The sequence below is a fragment of the Pan troglodytes genome, chromosome 2, assembly GCF_028858775.2.
Source record: "Pan troglodytes isolate AG18354 chromosome 2, NHGRI_mPanTro3-v2.0_pri, whole genome shotgun sequence".
NCBI lineage: Eukaryota > Metazoa > Chordata > Mammalia > Primates > Hominidae > Pan > Pan troglodytes.
Genome location: NC_086015.1, coordinates 54,408,709 through 54,426,625, shown reverse-complemented (window position 1 = coordinate 54,426,625; position 17,917 = coordinate 54,408,709). Strand labels below are relative to the sequence as shown.

Genomic DNA, 17,917 nt, shown 5'->3' with positions numbered 1-17,917 from the left:
TGTGGCTATTACGACTCCGTTATTCACGAGTCAGTGAGCTGACCCAGCCTTTGAGCCCATGGGATTCCATGAGCTCAAGGCGGCTAGGAGCTGGGGCCTCCCTCCCTGGGTCTCCCTTGCCCTGTCTGCTAGGCTCTGGAGCCAGAGGGGCCTGTAGCCCCCATGTTTTGGGGCCTGAAGGTTTCAGGGTCAGAGCTGAGCCCTAAGAGGGTGAAGGAGCTGGAACCCCCCAGCCAGGAGTAGAGGCAGGGGCAGGAGTTCCTCAGGGTCGTGGCCCAGCCTGGAGACTCCCACTAGTGTCAGTGTGGCGTCTGCAGCCCCATCGACCCTGTGGCTTTTCTGCGGGAAGAGACCGCCTCTGCTTCCTCCACTCTGTCCCACTCTCAACCCTGGGGAAGGACAGGGGCCTCAACAGAGCCCCACTCTGAGGAAGATTTGGCATCCCTGGGAAGGTAGTGGGTCACCAGGTAAGGAAGGAGGGGCACAGTGATGACAAAGGCTTGACTCACACACTGCCTCGTCAGGCTTTACACAGCCTCCGGGCCAAGTTACTGAGCTCGGCACCTGCTGTACTGCAGGTGCTCGCCTAACACTGGTGACAAGCATTGGGAACCGTACAAGTCACACAATAATGCCCTCTACACAAGGTCACTGCAGGCTTATGAATTGGGGGCCTCATCCATCCCTGGGTTTGGGGTCAGGGGGTGGGCAGGCATTTGTGGTTTAGGTCAAGAGGAGGCTCCAGGATGGAAAAGGAAGAAGAGGAGTCAGGTGGGCCCTACAGGACCTGAAGAAGGTTGTGCCTTTTACATGCAGAGAAGTGGTAACCACTGAAGGGTTTTGGGACAGGGGACGGTGTCATGACCAGATCTACATTTGGAGAAAAGGCTCCAGGTGTTGTGTGGAGAATAGGTGATTTGGATGAGAGGATGCAGGTTCCGGGCAGGACAGAGCCTGAGCTGGGGGTGCACAGGAGGTGGTGTGAGGGATGCTGGGGTGGAATGGAGGAGGCAGAGGGGCCAGGGTGGGTGGCCTGCCTCAGAGGGGCACTCTGAGCTCAGGTGGGTCTGAGGGTCACTCCAGGGAAGTGTCCAGGAGCTCAGGAGGGCCAGGATTGGAAGCAAGACATGGGAGGCATCACAGAGTAGAGAGGCCTGGGGCCCCCAAAACCCTAGGAGTGTGAGGCTGGGCTGGGGAGAGAGGAGGGTGTGGGTCCCAGCCAAGCAGGCCTTGCAGTTAAGGGTGGCAGGGGACAGAGGACTGAGCCTACAAAGGAGAGGGAAGCAGAGGCCAGGAGGGCCCAGCTCTGTGGGGTGAGAGGGTTTGACCCCAAGAGACACTTTCTCCCCCTGCTCCTGGGACCCCAGCCTCATAGCCTCCCCCACCACTCAGTGTTCTTGGCCTGAGGAGGGGGAGCCAGCCCAATGGGGCTGGAGATGGCCCTGGACAGCCCCTCTAACTATGGGGGTGTGACACTCTGCCCCAGGAGAGCAGAGGCCACAGCTCCACAGGAGGCCCCACCTTGCTTCCTGCCCTGCTAGTCCATGCTTCAGAGGAGGAAATGCCGGCCTCCATGACCTGACTTCCACTTCCCCTAATGGGCAGCTGACAGGCTTTAGTAGGACGTCCCCTCTGGGGCCCACATGCCATATCAGGCCTGGACTCAAGGATGGGGGTGAGGTGTCCTGAATACCAAGAGGCGGGACCTTCTGAGTAGGGCTGTAAGCCCGGAGGTGGGACGTGCCTGCTCCACTGTGGGACAGGGTGGGGTGGGGGTGAGAGACCAGAGCCACCCACCTCACTGAGCATGGTGGGCCCAACAGAGGCTGGTCCTTGGATCTTGGTCATGGGCTGAGCAAGACAAATGCATTGGTGAGGGCTGGGCTCCGGGGCCCAGCCTGAGCCGGACTCACCGTGTGACCTTGGGCAGGCTGCTGGCCGTCTCTGTGCCTGGCCGTCCTCATCTGAGGAGGGCCACAATGGCTCCATGCCAGGCACACTGTGAATGGTACAAGGTGCACAGCACACGAGTCACTGGCCAGGGGAGGGTTCAGTGTGCAGTAGGCGGCCAGTTGATAGTGATGGTTGTCATTATGATTGACAGGACACCACTGCTCTCAGCTCTGCAGAAGGCCCCCGAGGCCAGACTCAGTTCCATCCTTGGGAGCCCCAAGGTTTCCTGTAGAGAAGGGATCCTTAGAAAGTACCGAATAAGAACATCTGGGTGACCCGGACTTAGGCCCAGAGAGTGGCCGGGCCCCAGCCTCTTCTCCAGCAAGCCTTCCCTGAGGTCCCGAGCCCCCACAGCACTGCGCTTCCTGTCCCTCAACCTCTCCTGCCATGGTGGTTCTGCGAGGTTGTGCCTGTGAGCTGCAAGAGGCAGGACCAGGCCTGCCACACCTCCACCAGTCAGCACAGTCTGGCACCCAGCGTGCCCAGTGGCAGATGTGGGATGGACAGACACACAGCTATGCCCTGAGGGACATTCTGCTCTCAGGCACAGGGGCTTTGTTGGAAGAGGCCACTGGAACCAGCCCCAAAGAACAGGACAGGCTCTTGTGGACAGAGGACTTGGGAGCCCTGTGGGAAGGGGCTCAGGAAGTCTGGGAGAAGGCCCATGGGCCTGGATGGACAGGGTGGGCTGTGGGCCCCTCCTGTGGAGCTCTGGATAGCTGGCAGAAGGGCAGGGCAAGTGAAGCACTTTGTAACTTGCAGCTCAGCCTTAGCTCCAGAGGAGCTTCCTCTTGGCACTGGGGTGACACAAGTGTGTGGGGGGTAGAGAGTGACACTAGGGCTTGGCCTAGTACAGGGAGTCCCATGGAGATGCCCCTGGGGTCACTGCGCAGGCTTCACCTTTCCTGCATGGACCCAGCTGTGGTCAAGGAGGTGCCCACACGGCAAGCTGGGGAGTGTCTGGGGCAGAGAATCTCTGAGGGTCTCGTAGGATGAGGGGAAGGGAGTCACCAGTCCAGCCTGGCCCCAGGGAGTGCTGGGGATGGAGAGGCTTTGGGGTGGGCATAGGGCAGGCTGCCTTCTTCCGCTTCTGACCTCCCTGTGCTCTGTCCCTCAGAGACTGGCTGATGCTGCAGAGAACTTCCAGAAAGCACACCGCTGGCAGGACAACATCAAGGTAGGAACCCCAGCACCCTGCCCAGCACTTAGGGCATGCCCATCCATGGGTGGGTTTGAATGCTGGGGGGTGGGAGCTGCCCAGACACATGAGGGACACAGAGGGGTCTGTGGAGTAGAGCCAGAAGCCTGTGTCCAACATTCAGCAATTACTCCAGGCGCCTCTCACTGCTGGGCACACAGTGAGATATGAGCCCACATTCACTCCAGAGGAGCTGTGGAGTCACCCGTGAGTGGGAAGGCTGCTTGAAAGTAGTGTTCCCTGTGTTCCCCAGATAAGGTGTTCAGATTCTTGGAGAGCCCCCGGGTCAGAGGCCTTTGGACTTCAGGACTTGTCAGAGGCTTTAATACAGTGACCTGCAAGAGATGCTGGGAAAAGGGGACCAAATGCCCTTCCCCGACTTCCCTTCCCTGACTTCCCTGAACAGCAACCTGTCCACCCTGGAGGCCCTCAGGCTGGGCTCAGGGGACTGGGCTGCCATGGTCACAAAAGCCTCTCCTTCCACCTCAGAAGGAGCTCAGGCTCGCTCCTTGGAGCAGAGGTGCAAGAAGCTGAGCGCAGAGGATCTAGTGTGTGAGGGAGGGAACGGAGCCTCACCCATCCCAGCCTAGGCCTGAGTTGCCCTCACCAATTCCTTGCTGTGTTTGATTTTGCCTGGGGCTGGATACCGGCCCTCGGGCCAGCATCAGACGGAGGCAGGGCTCCTCCTGGATTCAAGGAAGCCCCAGTGCCAAGGATGATGGAACCCTTGAGAACCGGACTAGTTGGCAGGGCTCCTGTGTCCTCCACAGCTGCTGGGGTGTCTGGGCCATGCCTCCTAGTAGTCTCGTGCTAAACACAGGGAGGAGCAGGGTGGGGGTGGCAGACCTGACTCACTCCAGCTCTGGGCCAGGCACATCTGCTCTAGGAAGCAGTGGGGTTATTGTCCCTATTTGACAAGAAAACAGAAGCACAGAGTGGATAGACCTACCCGAGGTTACCTGTTGGTGGCAGAGATTCACAGCTGGCTGTCGGGTGTCAGGGGCTCATGCCTATGCTCCAAGCCCTAAATCTGTTCCTCCTCCCCAGTCCCCATCCTCCAGGCCATGCTGAGGCTGCCTCACCTTGCCCACACCATGGCACTCTTCCTTTACCCCTGGCAGGTGCTGGGTGCTGCCCTCAGGGAGTTCACATGAGATTGGAAATGAAAGATTATTTTCTAAGGTGAACAAATGAATGAGCTAATTACTCCCCAAACCAGTCCCCCTTCCCCAGGAGACAGGACTGACCCTTCTCTCCCTCTCTCCTACTCCAGTGCTACTTGCTCACAGTCCCTGTGGGACCCAGGCAAGGGCTTCAGTTTCCCCATTTGGCAAAGGACTGACTGGTGCCAATGCTGCCTGTGAGCTCAGCTATGGGGTGTGAAGGAATCACTGCACACATCAGGCTATGTGGGTGCCAAGCCGCTGATGGCATGGGTGCATATCTGGCCACACCAGCCCTTGGGCCCTGAGTACTTCTGTCCTGAGATGAGGCAGTAAAGGGCTCTGGCTGCTCCCCTCCCCCTGGCTTGACCTGAGGTGCCCCCAGCTGTGGGTGTGACCACAGGCAGCCCTGACCACAGGGCCACCTGGGCCCGGCCTTGTTCATCTCCCTCCCTGCCACATCCCACCGGGTGCCTGCCGGCCTGTCCCACTGGTGTCCCAGGTAGGGTGGGTGGGGCTGTAGTCACCTCCCTCCTTCCCAGCTGCTGGGTCACTGTTCTTCCCAGGAAGCACTGCTGCTACCACAGCTGCCAGGCTGAAAGGCATCAATGCTAATGGTGTATCCAAGAGCCCAACACCAGCCAGCTATGCTCGGGCTGCCAGGGAGAGCTGGCAGCAGTGGCTGCAGGAGGGACTGTCCATGCCAGGGGAGGGTGCAGGGACTTGAGGCTGGGAAGGGATGCTGTTTTGTCCCTTGCAGGCACACCACCCACCCCTGAAACCACATCCTTCCAATGACCTTCAGGAGATGACAGACAAGGAGCCATGTTCCCTCCCAGAACTCAGGAGAGGCACCTGGCCTGTGCCACAATTCTAGCCTCAAACTCAGGCCCTCTTCCTAGGAATGCCCTTATCCACCCCTCCTTCAGTGCAAAGCCTCTCTCTCCAGATGTCTGCCCAGGACTCCCTTTTCTAGCCCCAACCCTAAGATCGGCCCCCACAGCCCACAGCAGTGACAGCGTGACCAGCAGCAGTCTTCTTACCTCTGAGATGGGGAGGATGGCGCCCAGCTGTTCTGGCCACAGAGGAGATGCTTGGCCCATGTGGCCAGACTGGAATCCACTGCACCATCAGCCGGGTGTGGCCCTCCCTGTATTGACAGCACACAGCAGGTCCAGATGCAAACCTCTGAGGAACAGACAGTGGTATCAATGGTATAACCCACATCCACATGCCCACAACTCCACTGACCTCAGCCTGGGGGGTTGGGGATCCTGGAGTCTGCAGGGTCAGAGCTGGGACAAGAGATCAAGAGGGCAATGCCTGGATGTAAAGCTCCTATCCCCCTTCCTCGTCCCTGGCCAACCCAGACCCTTGGACACCAGGGAAACAATGGCCCTGATTAGCAGGCAGTGCCTCCCATGCCCCCACAGGTGGGCAGCAGGTGCCCTGGTGCCCATAACACTTAGGATAGATGAAGAGGGGCCACCTGCCGGACCACACTTGGTGCCAGCACCACACTATGCCAACACTGTGTGCCACCGAAACCACCACCGGGGAGGAGCTGGGCCAGGGCATTGGAAGGGGAGGGGGGAGTGGCCATTGGCCCCAGGGCCTCAGTGCCAACACCAGGGCCTACAGGAAACAAAGCCATGCGCTGGGAGTGGAATGGAAGAGACAGCCCTCCCCTGGGAAGTGTAAGGGAAGGACACAGCCCTGCCCTGGGGAATGTGATGGTGGGAGTGGATGGAGCTCTGCCTAGGGACTAGAGGGAGGGCTGTGAGGGGGCTGGGCCAGGCTAGAAGAGCCAGCTGGACAGGACAGGTGGCCTTCCTGACCTGAGGGTCTGACCCAGCCATAGGGCCCCTGCCTGCCTCTGCCAAGCCAGCGACAGACGGCTCTCTCAGAAAACAGTCCTCTTGGCCAGGCTGAGCTGGCACTAGGCCAGGGCAGGAAGGCCAAGCGTCCTCACTGGTGCAGCGGGTGGCTGGCCTAGGCCTGCACAGGCAGCTGGTGGGCAGGCGGCAGTCATGTCTGGCCAGGCCTTGGCAGCCACCTTCCAAGCACTGAACTCGGATGGCAACTGTCCTTCCCCCGCTCACCCCGTGCTCATTTCCTCAGCTTGTTCCCTGAGACCCACCCTCCTCACACCTCTCTTGGGCTTGGCTCCTGCTAAGGAGAATGTATGTCACCAACACAAGGGTCACGTGGACCCTCCTGCCCCGCCCCTCGCCTGTTATCTGTATGCCCAAGTCCACATGGGAGGGCATGTGTGTGAGCTCAGAGTGGGTGACTCCCCCAACTCCTACCCGGTTGGGCAAAATGGCCCCTAAAATATCAGATAACACAGGGTATGTCAGGGGAGTGGTCCCCAGACATTAAGGACACCCGTTTCACTCCACCCGGGACTCTTCCACACTCAGCCTCTCCTCTGGGCTGTGGAGTTGCAAAGACAGAAGGTGGCCACTCATGGGCAGGGTTGGCCCTACCCCTGGGGAGGCCCAGCTCCCTGTTCTCTTCATACCCTCAGAGGAGGCCTCATCCTGATATTACGAGTGGGGAAGTAGAGACCCAGAGATGAAGCCTCATGGAGGCTGCATGATTTAACTGGGCAGCCTTGCCTCCTCGCGGGTGACCCCTGGAATTCCTCAGCGGGCCACTGGGACAAGCCAGTAGGCTGGGTCCTTTTTGGCTCAGCCTCAGTCTTCACTCACTGCCCAGGATTCCAGAGCTCACGTGTCCAGGTCAGAATTTGAGGCCAGGACTCTTTGCTGAGGTCCTGCACTCAGTCACTAGAGAATACTGCCTCCTTGTTGCTTAACCCAGGAGGTGGTCACTGCTGATAGACATTCAGGTACTGTGTTGGCCCAAGCAGACAGAGGCCTTCTCGGGGACCCTCCCACCCTGACCCTGACAGCCCCCTCCTGCCACACCCCCAGCTCCACACCACATCATGCATAGCAGTCACAGCTGTATTTATGATATATTTTCACATGTATGACCTTGTGTGCCACCATCCATGTACTTCTTACCAAGGAAGGGGTATGGTCTCGCCCTCCTAGAGGCAGGAGAGGCCGGGAGCAGTCATTCCCACATGCATCAAGCCCTGGGGGGCAGGGAGACCATACAGAATCCTGAGCCTCATCTGTCATCTGCAGGGGACTAAGAATCCTCCTGGGTGACATGTCCCCCCTATGTCCCTGACGCCACCAATATCTGATGTTCCACTAAGACTGTGAAACAGCAGAACAAATAGAGAAGCAGAGCCCCTGGAGCAGCTGGAGAGGTGGCCCCAGTGAACGCTGAGGTGCCTAGTGTTGACCCAGGTGCAGGCAGGACCCAGCCACAGCCTGTGAGGGGAGCCCAGGGCTCCTGAGGGCTGCAAGTGACCAGCCCCCACCTGTGTCCTTTCCCATGCTTGTGGAAGGTTTGCCTAAAAAGTGGGTGAGTGAGGCCCCAGGTTGTAATCTGCAGTCCTCCCACCGCACCCGCCCGCTTTCATTACGGAGGGAAAGAGCATCAGAGCTGTGTTTATAACCCCCTTTTAGATAACAAATCACATTTTCTTTTCACAGCAAGTGTGTTGAATTGATATTTTTTCCCCCTCAGTTTAATAGGTTTGTGTGTTCAGGAATGATCTTCGTCAACTGAAACTCCTTATTGTGTTTGATGTAATGTCAGCTTTCATTATGCGCTTCGGTCGGAGCCGGGCGCAGGGAAAGGCCGAGCACCCTGCAGCTTGGGCCCGGCCTCCGCCCCCGCCCCAGGCCCACCGGGGCTGCAGCCTTCTTGCACTGGTGGGTGGGTGGTGGGTGTGGGCAAGGTTGACAACAGGCTGGAAGGGCAGGTTGGAGCCAGGGTGCGAAGGCTTTCTTCTCCCTGCTCTCGAAACATCTGACCGATGGGGTCATAAGGCTGCTGTAAAAAAGCGCCAGACACGGCAGGCGCCCTGGGATGCTGGAACTCTCGGGCTGCCTTTGGCCTTACATTCCTCAGGAAGTTGTGGTCTTACCCATGCGTGGTGCCAGGCATGCAGTCAGTGTTGCAGAATGCTGGGACTAAGCCTGCACATTTAGCCAGTGGCCTGCAGCCCCTAGACCCCTGGTGAGAGACAGACTAGGACTGTTCGCTGAAACAGTCCCAGGTACTGACGGAGCCCGTGGGCAGTCACCACAGCCAGGCGCCTTTCCAGAGTCCTGCCTGGGGGAGCCTGGGGCTCAGAGAGGGAGTGGTCTAGCCCTGGGGTCACACACTGAGTGAGCCCCAGCTGGGCCTTGGGAAGCGGGTGTCCGGGCGACATCTGCACTGGTGGTGTGAGTGCTGGCTCTGTCTGCCACTTCACAGCCAGCCCCTGGGGGGCAGACTTGGTCACCACTCCCATCTGCAGACCTCAAAGAAACAAGCCCTGAGTGAGTGAGGGGCCACCGGGGCCACGCTGCAGGTTTTTGCCGTACAGAACAGGGCTGAGGAGCACCTGGAGAGGGTGACTTGGACAGCAGCTCTGTCCTGAGTCGTGGCCCTGAAGCCCATGGGGGCAGAGTGTGGCAGACCCTCCTGAGCCAATGGCACTTGGCTGACACCGGGCTCACCTTCTGGCGGCCTCTGTCAGCCGCGCTCGGTTCTGATTAAAGATCATTACACATGAAATTAGCCTGTTTGTGTTACGGGTCCCCGGGGCGGCCGGTGATTATGACGCACAGATGGCCAAGAACCCAGGCGACTGGCAAGCAGACATGGGCCAGGGACAGGCGGGGCAGACGCAGGCGGGTGAGGGCTGGGAGGCAGGCGCCAGGGCTGGGCTTTGTTTTCTCCCACTCCTGTTGTGGAAACCCCCTCGCATTTCACAACAAATCACAGATAATTAATAAGTACATGCCCGTAATGAGCAGGCTTTTTAATAGAAGAAATTGGAAGATGCAGCGTCGAGTCATTATTTCCCTCCTGCCCAAACTCGGCTCTGTTCTCCGTCTTCCTCGCTCCCTGGTGCTGCCTCAGCCAGCCTCTCTGCAGACAGAACCTAGAAGGCTGCAGCCCAGGACGCTTGGCCCCTGAGTTAGGAAGGCCCAGGGAATTCTCAGTCGAGGGGTACTGCATGCTCCTGGAGCCTGTGCAGGGCCCCTGAAGATAGGCCTGGCTGCATTCTCAGCCCTGACCTATCCGGCCCTTCCAGGAGGGTGGCTCTGGGTGGGGGAAAGGGACAGTCTCTGCCCCAGAGGAATCTAAGGGTGCCATGCAGGCCTTGGGGCTAGGAGTCCTGTCTGTCTCGGGACCCTGAGCAGCTAGTGCTGAGGCCTCTCTCCCCTCACCAGGAGGAAGACATCGTGTACTATGACGCCAAGGCTGACGCTGAGCTGGTGAGCACCCCCTCCTGAGCCACACCTCCTTGCTGGGCCTTGGTGGCCTTGGCTGTAAAATGGATATTAGGACTCAGCGCCACACATTCTGAGCTCAACCCTGCAGAGCCGTGGTGACACAGGCCCCACCTTCCACCTCCCACAACTCCCTAGAAGTCCGGACCCCTCCAGGGCTGCATCTCTGCGCACTAGTGGGCTGAGCTTGACTGCAGTGTGAGGCAGGTGGTGAGGCGCTTGGCGCTTCCCGCATGGGGCAGTTTAGGTCCCAGATGGAGCGGGCCTCTCTAAGTGCAGTGAGAGGAGGGAGACAGGGAGCAGCTGGGAAGGCTTCCTGGAGGTGGGCAGGTGTGAGCAGGATGCAGGAACGTCCAGGTGCATTTCCAGGTCAGGCCAGCTCCCTTCCCTGTGCTGAGCACCCCACAGCCTGGCCCATCATCAGACCCTAACCCTGAGCTCACCTAGGGTCACCCACCTCAGAAGTGGTGGCACTGGGACTGACCAGAGAGCCCAAAGCCACACCACCCTTCTGCCTCCATGTCACTCACTGGCTCAAGTCCGCCCGGGCTGCCCTGTGAGGTAGTGAGGTCCCCGTCACCAGAAGACTCGTGTGAAAGCTGTAAGACTATTTGCAGGGGAGGTGGCTGTAGAGAAGACGAGTGTCTGAGGGTGTAGGGCACTTGGAGTAGACGGTGTTTGCTGAGCTTGTCAAGGCCCAAGACCCTCTGCCTGACTTTAAGGCAAAAGTAGTTGGACCCAACAGTCCCCTCTGTAAACAGAGGTGTCACAGCAGCACAGTGTCTAGACTGCTGGCTGATTCAGAGGACCCAAGATCCAGTCTTCCTCTCTTAGGCCTGCGGGCTTGGTGGGTTTCCTGGGGCAAGTGAGAGGTACCCAATGACACCAGGAGGTGAGAAGGCTGGAAAGGATCCCTGTGCAGGATCCACAGTGCCAGGCTGGCCTGGGAGAGCCGCAGGAGGGCACAGGGCCCGAGACGGAGCGGGTTGGGCTCAAGCAGGTGTGCTTCCCCTTGGCTGAGCTCCGTGGCTCCCAGAGAAGTTGCTAAAATTAAAGCTGGAATCTGAAATTCAAATGAAGAGCGAACCTTTAATTAGACCCTGAATCTAATTCCTTACCCCCCTCAGCAGCGGGCTGTAATTTTAGCAATCAGTGCATTAAATATAAACCAGGAGACTGCAGTTGCCCACCATACAAAGCCCCTGGGTGGGGGTTGGCACTGAGGGGCTCCTTGGACAGCCTGGTGCCCAACCCCTACTAGGATGCTCTGAACCTACCTCCAGCAGCCTCAACTGTATCCAGGGCCCCAACCCCTCACTCTAAATCATTGACTCCTTGCCCGTAGCCCCTTGGACTTCTGTTGGGGGGCTAGAGATTGCCCAAAAAGAGAGCTTTTCACTCTGGGGCCTGGCTAGACTAGGGTCAGCTAGGCCAAACCCCTGGTATAAATGACAGCACGCACACATTTTCCAACTCCCCTGCTTGTTGTGTTGTTTTGTTTTTTTAATCTTTGCCAGAGGTACAGTTAGAGATCTTTCTAGACCATTTACTTTTAAATTACCAGCCAGAAGGTGGGGGTGGGGGAAAGAAAAGGAAGGAAAAAGTTCGCCAGCTGATAGCTTATCAGAACAGAATCCAAATGTCACATTAGTTGGGAAAGTTGGAAGATTAAATTTTCTAGTGCCCTTCATCTGCCGCTGACATTTCGGGGGCTTTCTTCTCCCGCGCCTCCCCCTCCTCTGAGCGGAACGAGAGTGGCGCACGCCTCACAGGCGGCCGCTTCCACTCTGGCCTCCATGCTCCGAGGCTGCCTGCCCTGGCTCTACCCAGCACCCGAGGGCTTCTAGGGTGTGCCAGGGGTGGGCAGATGGGTGGCACACTGCGGAAGGGCAGTGGGAGGACAGCAGACAGCTTGGATTCTGCTGTACAAAATCCACCTTCAAAGAGATGAAAAGAGTGTCTGCCACAGGCCCTTCAGAGCCGTGCCCCTGTGGTGTGGAGAGCGCATCTGGCTGGGTGGAGAGGCACGGTCACCCTTTCCCCAGACAAGACACAGCTTGGTCAAATGCCTAGAGGCAGAAACACAGGGGAGGGGCATGCCCAGGTCATAGTGGGCAGCAGGGGTAAGCCCGCGTGGACCCATGGGGGAGAATGAATGAGCTAAGCCTGGGCTGAGGGTGGTCACAGAGGCTTTGAGGGGCAGTGAGGGAGCGTATGGGGTGTTCAGCTGCTTATGATCTCTCCTATCAGCCTAGGAAGTCCCCCAGCTTTGCTCTCCACCCTTAGCCTCCTTCTTTCCCTTGCCTCCCCAGTCTGGCTTTTTCCTCTTCGCCTTCACTCTCTACCACCATCTTCCCTCCCCTCCCCCTTGCACACCTGCACCCAAGCCTGCCCCCCTCCCATCGGCTGCAGCATCAACACTAGTCATAGACCCACTCCTGCCAGCCTGTGATGGTGGGCGGGGGCGCACGGCGCATGCCCAGCCTACCCGGCCGTGAGATGCCATAATTGGCACCTGTCAGGCTGCTGTGGCTCATTTTAGAAAATCAACAGGGGCCCTTTCAGTCCTGCTGCTACCAGGCACCGCAGACCCTCCCTCTGGAGGTCAGCAGGTCTGAATGGTAGCCCCCAGCCCAGCTCTCCCAGGTTAGCCTCCCCAGCTCAGACCCTAGAGCCATCCGGCTGCGGGGGATAGTGCCCTGCCTTAGATGGGGCTAGGGCCCTCTCCCTGGTCCCAGAGGAACTCCATGAAGGGGCTGGGCAGGACCCAGTGATGGCTGTGGGGGCCCTGAGCTCCTAGGAAGGACTGCTGAGGCCTCCCTGTGATTGCACAAGCACATCCTTGTAAGCAGAATTCTGGAGCCTGCTCCTTCTGATTGGCTCCATGATTTGCCTCCTTTCCTAATTGGTTTTCAAGAATGTGGAGAAGAGGTTGGTTTCCTTTCAGTTTTAAAATTTGGGTTTAGCAAATGTGGGGATGATGGGTGGGGTGGGCAGGGGGAGATGGAAGTCACAGGCCCCTTGGGTGAGGGGTCCAACCCCATGTCCATCTGTCCCTGAGTCTCTCCATCTGTGTCTCCTACTGCAATAGTCTCTCTTTTTGAGATGCCCCTATCTCCTGGACTCTGGCCCTCCCTGCCCCTACTTGCAGGCCTCTACAACCCAATTCACCATTTTCCAGCCCTGACATTGCTGGGGGGTGCCCTTTCTGCAGGATGACCCTGAGAGTGAGGATGTGGAAAGGGGGTCTAAGGCCAACACCCTAAGGCTGGACTTCATCGAGGACCCAAACTTCAAGAACAAGGTCAACTATTCATACGCGGCTGTACAGATCCCTACGGACATCTACAAAGGCTGTGAGTGTGCAGAGCAATCGGGACAGCCCATCCCACCTGCTGTGGGGGCAGGCCCACTGCCAGGGCATTCCAGAGTCCCTGGGGACAGAAGGCCAGTGCCATCTACCTCCAGCCTCCTACACCTGAGATTACTCCTGCGCACCTCTCAGATTCACCCACATATGGGCATCAAGCACTTACAGGCAGAGCCTCACCCTAACACTCAGCAAGTTGCAAAACACTGAGCCTCTATCCCTGTGCATACATGGTCTCCTGCCCATGTGTCCACAGGCACCCACACAAATGCACGCACACAGAGACCGTTCCCCACATGTTGGACTGAGTGCCCGCCTGCCCCTGAAGCAACTCCTCACCACCCTTCCCCATTCCCTGCCCCCAAGTAGGAGTGGTTGACAAGCTGCAACACATCAGGTGGACACGGGAGGTAGGGGGACAGGGAACCACCCCTCACAGATACCAACCCTATGACACTACCCTCCTTCTCCTGGGCATAGAACCAAGGAGGTAGGGAGTTTTCCTGCCCAGAGCAGCCAGGAGCTGGGGATGTAAGGAAGGGGGATGTGGAAGAGGGTGGTTGACAGTCCAAGCTTCAGGGACAAGGCAGCTTTACACAATGGGGAAACGAGGTCACTATAGCTAGAAGGATTTGAGTCAGACATGAGGAGGAACTTCCTGAAGCTCCTGGGAGGTAAAGGAGGAGGAAACCAAGAGTCAAACACTGGATAGGGAGCTCCAGCAGCAGGATTGAAGGCACTGAGGCCTGTTGTTTCTGACACAGTTCTATGGGCACCTACAGAGTAGCCTTGGAATCCAAGGAGCCCACTGGGCTGGGACTCAAAAGCCCCAGAGCCACTGCCTCAGCTCCATAATGCAGGGAATTCCCAGGGTCCTCAGGGAGGCCCTCTCCATCTCGGGGTCAGCTAGGCCCTCTGGGCAGCCTCAGGCCAGGGTGGGGAAGGATGCTCCCCCCTGCTCCCCACAGGCTGCCCGCAGGCCTCCTGCCCGAGCCAGTCGAGGGGCACTATCACAGGCAGGCACACTAATTAAAACAGGAGCCACACCGCCCTCTCCAGTCACCCCTCGCTACCCACACAAATTGCATTTTATATGTTTTTTATTTACTGTGTCACTTTTAATTAAATCTGTAATCACCTGCCTGAGGGGGCATGGTCCCCTTTCCCAACTCAGCATGATCTGAGAGTATGTGCACGTGGGTACAGGTCTGTGCTCATGGGGCTGAGTAGCAGGCCCTTTCCAGGCGGGCGCAGGGGTGTTTGCGCGAGTGTGCCTTGCCGTGTATGGGTAAGCGCGTGTGGGGTCACAGGTACCTGCATGGACAGCCCACACAGAGCAGAGGTCTCCTCTTGGCCCTTGACCTGGACCAGGGACACCCCTCTGCTCTAAGCCTGTCATTGTGCAGATGGGAAAACCGAGACACAGTGAGGGGTGGGACCTGCCAGGCAGACTCTCTCAGGGCAAACAGTACTGTGTGAAACTCTGGAGGGCCTGGCTTTATTTTTTCCTTAGAGAGAAAAATAGAAATTGTTCAACTCACTAAGTTTCTAAATTAGGAACAGGACCATAACATACTGTTCAATAAGCAGAGCCAATGCTTGAAATGTGTTTTGTTTTCACATTATGGTCAGTTACGGGAAGCCACAGGAACAGACAGCGAAGGGAGTGGGAGCAGGGGGCAGGGATCAGGCAGCGGACGCAGCAGAGGCTCCGCGCTCCAGAGGGGCCGCCCGAGGGAGAGTGCCCCGGAGTGTGTCAGTGCCCCAGGGCCGGAGCAGAGGCTAGAGAACTGTAAATCATGCTTTCTACCTTTGTCTGCCTGCTGCAGGTGGTCTCTGGTGCTCACTTGAGGTAGATTTTTGATGGGGATCCCTGTACGGGGTGACGGTGGCTGGGCTCCACATGGGAAGAAAGAGGGTGGGGGTCCCTGAAGGAGGAAGGAGGCAGAGAGGCCTGGCAGAAGCAGCTGTGTCCCACTCCTGCCGTTTTGTCTGTCCAGGGACAGGGTCACTGCACACATGAGAACATGTGTCACACACACACATCAGGCCGCCCCGAGTTGGGGGTCGAGGGTACTGCTCAAACCATCCTGGATCTCTGCCCAGGTTGAAGGGTCCGCAGGATGGAGTCCATTCTCTGAGAGGAGCCTTGTTTGTGTGTGTGTGCGTGCGTGTGTGTGTGTGTGTGTGTGTAGGGATAGATCTGGACAGGGGATCACACACGTGCAACTACAAGGGTTGGGGGGAAGGGAGAATGGGGTAACTGATGGTAGGGGGTTGTGAGCAGGACCCATGAGTGTCCCCTGTAGGTGCAGAGTGGTGTGTAGGCATGAGCGTGTGTGCCCTTGTGCCCATGGTGGCAGCTGGGTTGCTAGGCAGGTGGGTTCCATCTGGCTGGAAACACACAGGTTAGACACAGGTATACCTGTTGGGGGGGTGTGCAGTGTGCGCATGCATGTACAAGTACACTTGCCTGTGTTGGAGTAGGATCTGGCATGCCCCTGCCCCTCCAAGAGCCCCCGCCCCCACCCCTGCTTGCTTCTGGCCCCAGTTGATTAATCATGGAGCTGAGTGGCTTCCAGCTTATCAGGTACCTTAATAGCTGAATAATTCCAGCCCCATCAGCGGGCCCTTAATTGCTTTCTTGTGGCTGCAGCCTGGAGTGCATGCTGAATGGGTGAGCTCCTGGGGGACCAGTGCTAGCTCCAGGCAGCATGCTGGACTGAGGGCTCCCAGCTCCCAGCACCCAGCCACCTGGGCAGCCCCTCTCCAGAGGCTACCAGCCACAGCTGCCCTGCCTGCTCATGTGGGGCCTGGAGGAAGAGTAGGCTGAACTGTTCCTTTCACAGCTTGGGAGGGGTGAGGATCAGAAAGTCTTCCTGGAGGAGCTGGGGCAGCCCCAGCTGGGCCCTAGGAAATAGGGAGGGCCTGGATAGGCCGAGAACAGTTGGGGGATTCTAAGTGGGGGCACAGGCATGAGTGTCGTGGTGGTGGGTTCGACAGGACACAGCCCAGGTGCTCCCCACCCCAGCTCCCCGCTTCCCCCCAGCCACTGTCATCCTCAATGAGCTCAACTGGACAGAGGCCCTGGAGAATGTGTTCATGGAAAACCGCAGACAAGACCCCACACTGCTGTGGCAGGTCTTCGGCAGCGCCACAGGAGTCACTCGCTACTACCCGGGTAGGTACCAGCCCCTGTCCCCTGTCTACCCAGCACCTCGCCTTTCTCCATCTACCAGCCCACCCATCCTGGGGGCATGGGGCGGGGTGGCTTCTCTGTAGTCTGTGGCAGCCCAGTCGCCTCTGCAAGGTCTGCCTACCCAGGCCAGCCCTTTCCTGCCAGTCCCCCTCACCTTCTCTCCTCCCTCAGCCACCCCGTGGCGAGCCCCCAAGAAGATCGACCTGTACGATGTCCGAAGGAGACCCTGGTGAGCGAGCAAGAAGGGGCTGGGGAGGGACACCCCCTCAGCTCCCCACCTTTCCTGCCTGCTCCCCTCCCTCCCCATTTCCAAGCCTCCTAGCAGGGCGCAGCCAGCTGTATCCAATTTTCATTTCACACATGGTTGCCACTGGAAAATGGATCCCATCACCCAGGCAGGCCTCCCAGCTGCCATGCCCCCTGTCCACTGCCCAGCACCCCCACCCACTCAGGACTGAGAGATTGGAAGGGAGATTGGACCAGAAGGGGTCCTCAAAGGCAGATGTAGCCTCTGTAGGGTTGGCCAGTCCCTGCCCCACCCGTCTGAGCCCCAGATATCCTTCCCCTCTGTTCTGCCCCTCCGGCAGCTCCCTGTGGCTCTCCTTCCCTGCCACCTGCACCATCCCATACACAGCTAGACTCTGCCCTCGGGGCCCCAACCTGAGGCAGAGGACACAACAAGCCACTGAAGCCAGGGAATGTGGCTCCTGCCCCCTCTGGGGATCACCTGCTCATATACCCCCTGGGACTTTTTCCTTGCTGAGGAACCAGACCATTCATGTCATGGGCAAGGACTGTGTCTGTTTCGTTAAATGTGGTATCATCGGTGCGTAGAACCCTGCCTGGCCCACACAGTGCATGCTCAAGAGAAATGTATTGAATCAATATTTATGTGAAGGAAGGAAGGACCCACAAGGTCCCAGTGGGCCTTACCCTAACAGAGGCATCTCCTGGGCAGGTATATCCAGGGGGCCTCGTCACCCAAAGACATGGTCATCATCGTGGATGTGTGAGTGAGCAGTGCTGGCAAGTGGGGCTGGGGCAGGGACGGGCAATGGGCTAGACTCTGCTGCCCTGAACATCATGGGGGATGGGCAGGAGAACACGTGAGGTTCCCCTGGCTCCTCCACGTCCCCTGCCTGACCTCTCCAGGAGTGGCAGTGTGAGTGGCCTGACCCTGAAGCTGATGAAGACATCTGTCTGCGAGATGCTGGACACGCTGTCTGATGATGACTATGTGAATGTGGCCTCGGTGAGTGCCAAGGTGGCAGACAGGGTGAAATGGGTCACCCCATCTGCCCTGCTCCTGTGACCACCACCAGCCCCATGCAATAGCTGCCTACCCCGGCCAGCCTGAGGCCACTCACCACCCTACTGTTCCTGCAGTTCAACGAGAAGGCACAGCCTGTGTCATGCTTCACACACCTGGTGCAGGCCAATGTGCGCAACAAGAAGGTGTTCAAGGAAGCTGTGCAGGGCATGGTGGCCAAGGGCACCACAGGCTACAAGGCCGGCTTTGAGTATGCCTTTGACCAGCTGCAGAACGTGAGCCCCATGGGTGGGCAAGTGGGCGGCTGGGGGAGTAGAGGGCCCAGGCTTGGTGACACCCGGGAAATCAAGACGGATGGCCTCGTTAGCACCAAACAGGCAGCTTGGACAGATAGC

The 17,917-nt window shown here is 58.3% G+C and overlaps 1 protein-coding gene across 5 annotated transcripts in view; it reads left to right on the top strand.

Moving 5' to 3' along the window:
* CACNA2D2 (calcium voltage-gated channel auxiliary subunit alpha2delta 2) overlaps positions 1–17,917 on the top strand; it is a 141,301-nt gene that overhangs the window by 106,818 nt on the left and 16,566 nt on the right. For all 5 annotated transcript variants that reach the window (XM_016941153.3, XM_016941158.4, XM_016941157.4 and 2 more), the window contains exons 4-11: positions 3,071–3,130; positions 9,624–9,668; positions 12,898–13,039; positions 16,103–16,234; positions 16,424–16,481; positions 17,211–17,261; positions 17,405–17,504; positions 17,639–17,797. In XM_016941153.3, the coding sequence (XP_016796642.1) occupies positions 3,071–3,130; positions 9,624–9,668; positions 12,898–13,039; positions 16,103–16,234; positions 16,424–16,481; positions 17,211–17,261; positions 17,405–17,504; positions 17,639–17,797 (747 nt within the window). The remainder of the gene's footprint in view (positions 1–3,070; positions 3,131–9,623; positions 9,669–12,897; positions 13,040–16,102; positions 16,235–16,423; positions 16,482–17,210; positions 17,262–17,404; positions 17,505–17,638; positions 17,798–17,917) is intronic.